The sequence below is a fragment of the Herpailurus yagouaroundi genome, unplaced genomic scaffold (genome assembly GCF_014898765.1).
Source record: "Herpailurus yagouaroundi ecotype Mexico unplaced genomic scaffold, PumYag 141, whole genome shotgun sequence".
NCBI classification, from domain to species: Eukaryota; Metazoa; Chordata; class Mammalia; order Carnivora; family Felidae; genus Herpailurus; species Herpailurus yagouaroundi.
This window is the reverse complement of record NW_024412396.1, coordinates 62917065-62920074: the sequence shown is the minus strand read 5'-3', so window position 1 is coordinate 62920074 and position 3010 is coordinate 62917065. Positions and strand designations below refer to the sequence as shown.

General features: G+C 53.3%; 1 protein-coding gene across 1 annotated transcript; it reads right to left on the bottom strand.

The window, feature by feature from the left end:
• Positions 1 to 882: 882 nt before the first annotated feature.
• Positions 883 to 2663, bottom strand: KCNK13 (potassium two pore domain channel subfamily K member 13; the record flags this gene model as incomplete). Its single annotated transcript, XM_040478432.1, has 1 exon — positions 883 to 2663. A coding segment is annotated over one exon (900 nt), but the record flags the coding sequence as incomplete, so codon positions are not given.
• Between the last annotated feature and the right edge of the window lie 347 nt (positions 2664 to 3010).

Genomic DNA, 3010 nt, shown 5'->3' with positions numbered 1-3010 from the left:
AGCCCCCGGGGAGCTTGGTTTTGCAGTAGCTACAGGATGCCTCCTTTGAGAGCAACACAAAGTAAGACTTGAAGATCTCTGACTTTGGAGCCGCACAGCCCTTAGTTCGAAGCCCAGGCTGCTGTTTATAGGACTCCTGCCGTTGAGTACTTTCAGCATTGTAAAAAAAAAAGGGGGGGGTAGGGTGCCAGCTGGAAGGAAAAGGCAACTCAGCTTAGGAGGGAGCAGTTGAGGGAGGTTCTAAAGCTGTGGGGAGCACGGGTGATGAGCCCAGACGTCGCCATCAGGACACCTGGGTTCTCCTAGCTGTATGCTGTCAGCCTTGAGAGTTCGGATAGGGAGCATTCCCTTCACGCCTCTGTGTCTTTCTTGTGTTTCTTTCTTGTGTATGGGATGGTCCCTAAGGTCCTCCCAGCTCTGATGAGTTCCACTCAACATTTCAGTTTCACTGGGTATCGTTCTCGGCTTTATTGTCTTTACGATGCCGACTTTCCTCATCGTCTCTAAAAGTGCCGCGTGTACACCATCCCCATCTTATAAAAATAACAGCTATCTCTTATTAATGCTGCTCTTGGGTCTCAAAATGTTCTCTCCTGAATATACGAAGATCCAGAGTTCCTGTTCCCAGCACGGATGTTTTAACTGCTCAGGAGGTTATGTAACTAGACTTGTTACACTCCCAGGAGGCAGAGCCGAAACAAATTACACAAAGAGAAGCCATTCCTTATCTGGCCTAGAATGTTTCTCTAGCCAAGAATCCAAGATGATGCTCATATCCCCAAGGGTTAATTTCTTGTTTCTTTTTTCACTGTGCACAATAAATGCCTGTTTAGCTAGGCACTGCCCCCAGCCCCGCTGTCCATAATGAGCACTCATGTAATCTTAGTTAATAAAGTGAGGATTTATTCAGTTTTCAGTTCTAATAAATAGTCAGCCATTATCTTTCCGATGGGCTCCATGCCCTGGTTAAAAAAAAAAAACAAAAAAAACAAAAATGAAACGGTCTCTGTGACCACTGGAAGGAAGAACGTTAACCTATAGTCTTTCCCTGCCAAAAAAAAAAAAAAAAAAAAGAGCCTGTCCACTACTTGGCTGCAGTTTAAAGGCCTGAAGCTTTCTTCTTACCATGCCGAGGTCCCACAGACACCTTAGCCCAGCATTAGGATCTTAAAAATAAAAGAAAGGAAAAACAAAACGCAGAGAAGCAGACACAGAGAGCAGACCAGGTGATTTCCCCATCCGTCGCACTGTGGACATATCTGCTCTGAAGGAAGCCCACGGCCCAGGCACCTTCTGAAGCATCCCCCCCCCCCTTTTCTGAAGGGGCTGGGAAGGGCAGTGGGTCCAGCCATTCAGGGTTCCAGGGGGGAAAATGAGGATTTCCGTTCAGGATTTTTATTTCCAAACGAAGACCAGAGCAGCAGGGAAATAGAGACTCACTTAAACCCCCTTCCCTTAGGCAGTTAAAGCCCTGGAGGAAGGGGAGTAAGACAACTGTGCAATGTCTTAGGCTGCCTCCGGGATTTATTCTCAAGACTGAATTCAGACCTCACAGAATAAAGACAAGGAGAAGGGCCTCCGGCCTCGGTCTGCAGCCCTAGAAGGTGGCTGGCTGCCCGAGGAGAAGAGCTTTCTAAGGCTGGGCCTGCAGAGGGTGACAGGACAACTCCAGAGGGAACACGCCCCGGCACAGAGTTGAGCCGGTGCCAATCCCCCCATCGCCCACTCTCCTGGCCTCCACGCCCAGCGGCCGCTCCTCGCTCCTACCTGTCCCCACTGGTCTCCGCCAACCTGTTGTTCATTATGGCAAAGGCCCCCACCCCCCCTGAGAACTCGTTGTCCCGGGACGGCGCGCTGGCCTGGGGCGGGCAGCCGTTGGCCGTCTCAGACAGCTGCTTCTGGAGGATGGCCAGCGAGACCTTGTTGGCGGCCAAGAAGTCCTTCATGGAGATCATCTCCCCCGAGAGACGCCGCCCGTCCGTGTCGCTGTCCATCACCCCATCCGTGTCTATGGAGATGTTGCCCCGGTCCTGGATGTTGCCCGGCATGACCACGTTCCTCCGGGACCTCAGGAGCCTCCTTTGGCATCGTCGGCAGCACCCGCCATCCATTTTCCTCAGGATCCAGTTCACGGACTGTTTGATGAGGATGGAGATGACATTGAACAAGGAGTAGATGCAGCAGACGCCCATGAGGATGAACATGAAGTTGGCAAAGCGGTAGAGGCCTTGGCTGTCATACTGGGCGTTCTGGCTGCTGACGAGGTCCCCGAAGCCAATGGTGCTGAAGGCCACGAAGCAGAAGTAGAGTGAGTCGAAGTAGCTCCAGCCTTCGACGGAGGTGTACATGGCCGATGCGCAGCAGGAGATGAGCAGGGAGGCCAGGCACAGGATCAGCATCACGTAGTACACGGAGGGCTTCCAGCCGGCCGAGCTAGCCCCCTCGCACCTGCCCGGGGGCTTCAGGCTCTCCCGGGACAGGGCCCCTCGTCTCCGCAGCCGTCGCTGGTGGCACGACTTCATGATGTAGGCAATGACGGTGATGAGGCGCTCCAGGAAGAGGTTGAAGAACAGGATGGTGCTCGCGCACCCAATGAGGCCGTAGAAGATCAGAAAGATTTTTCCTCCCACCGTGGCCGGAGTGGTCATCCCAAACCCTGCGGGAGACAAAAATCAGAGGAGAGAAGAGTGAGGGGGGCCTTTGCTGGGAATGCGGCCAGGGTCTCGGCATAGATGACTGGCCAAAGATCCGAAGGAAGAGTTTCGTAAAAGCACTCGGTCCTAGCCGTTCTAGGAACAAAGGAGAGGACGCTCCCTTCCTTTTGAAGACGCTATGTGTTTCTCTGGAGCTGCCCGGCTGAAAGCGCGTATGGTGCCATCGTACAGATCAGAAAAAGGCATCTCTTCCTCCGGGTGGATACAGTCAGCGAAAAATGGCCAGGCGATGAGAATGCGAGCTGGATTTCAGCCTCCCCTCCCGACCGGGCTGGACGTCCCGTACAGTGCACAGC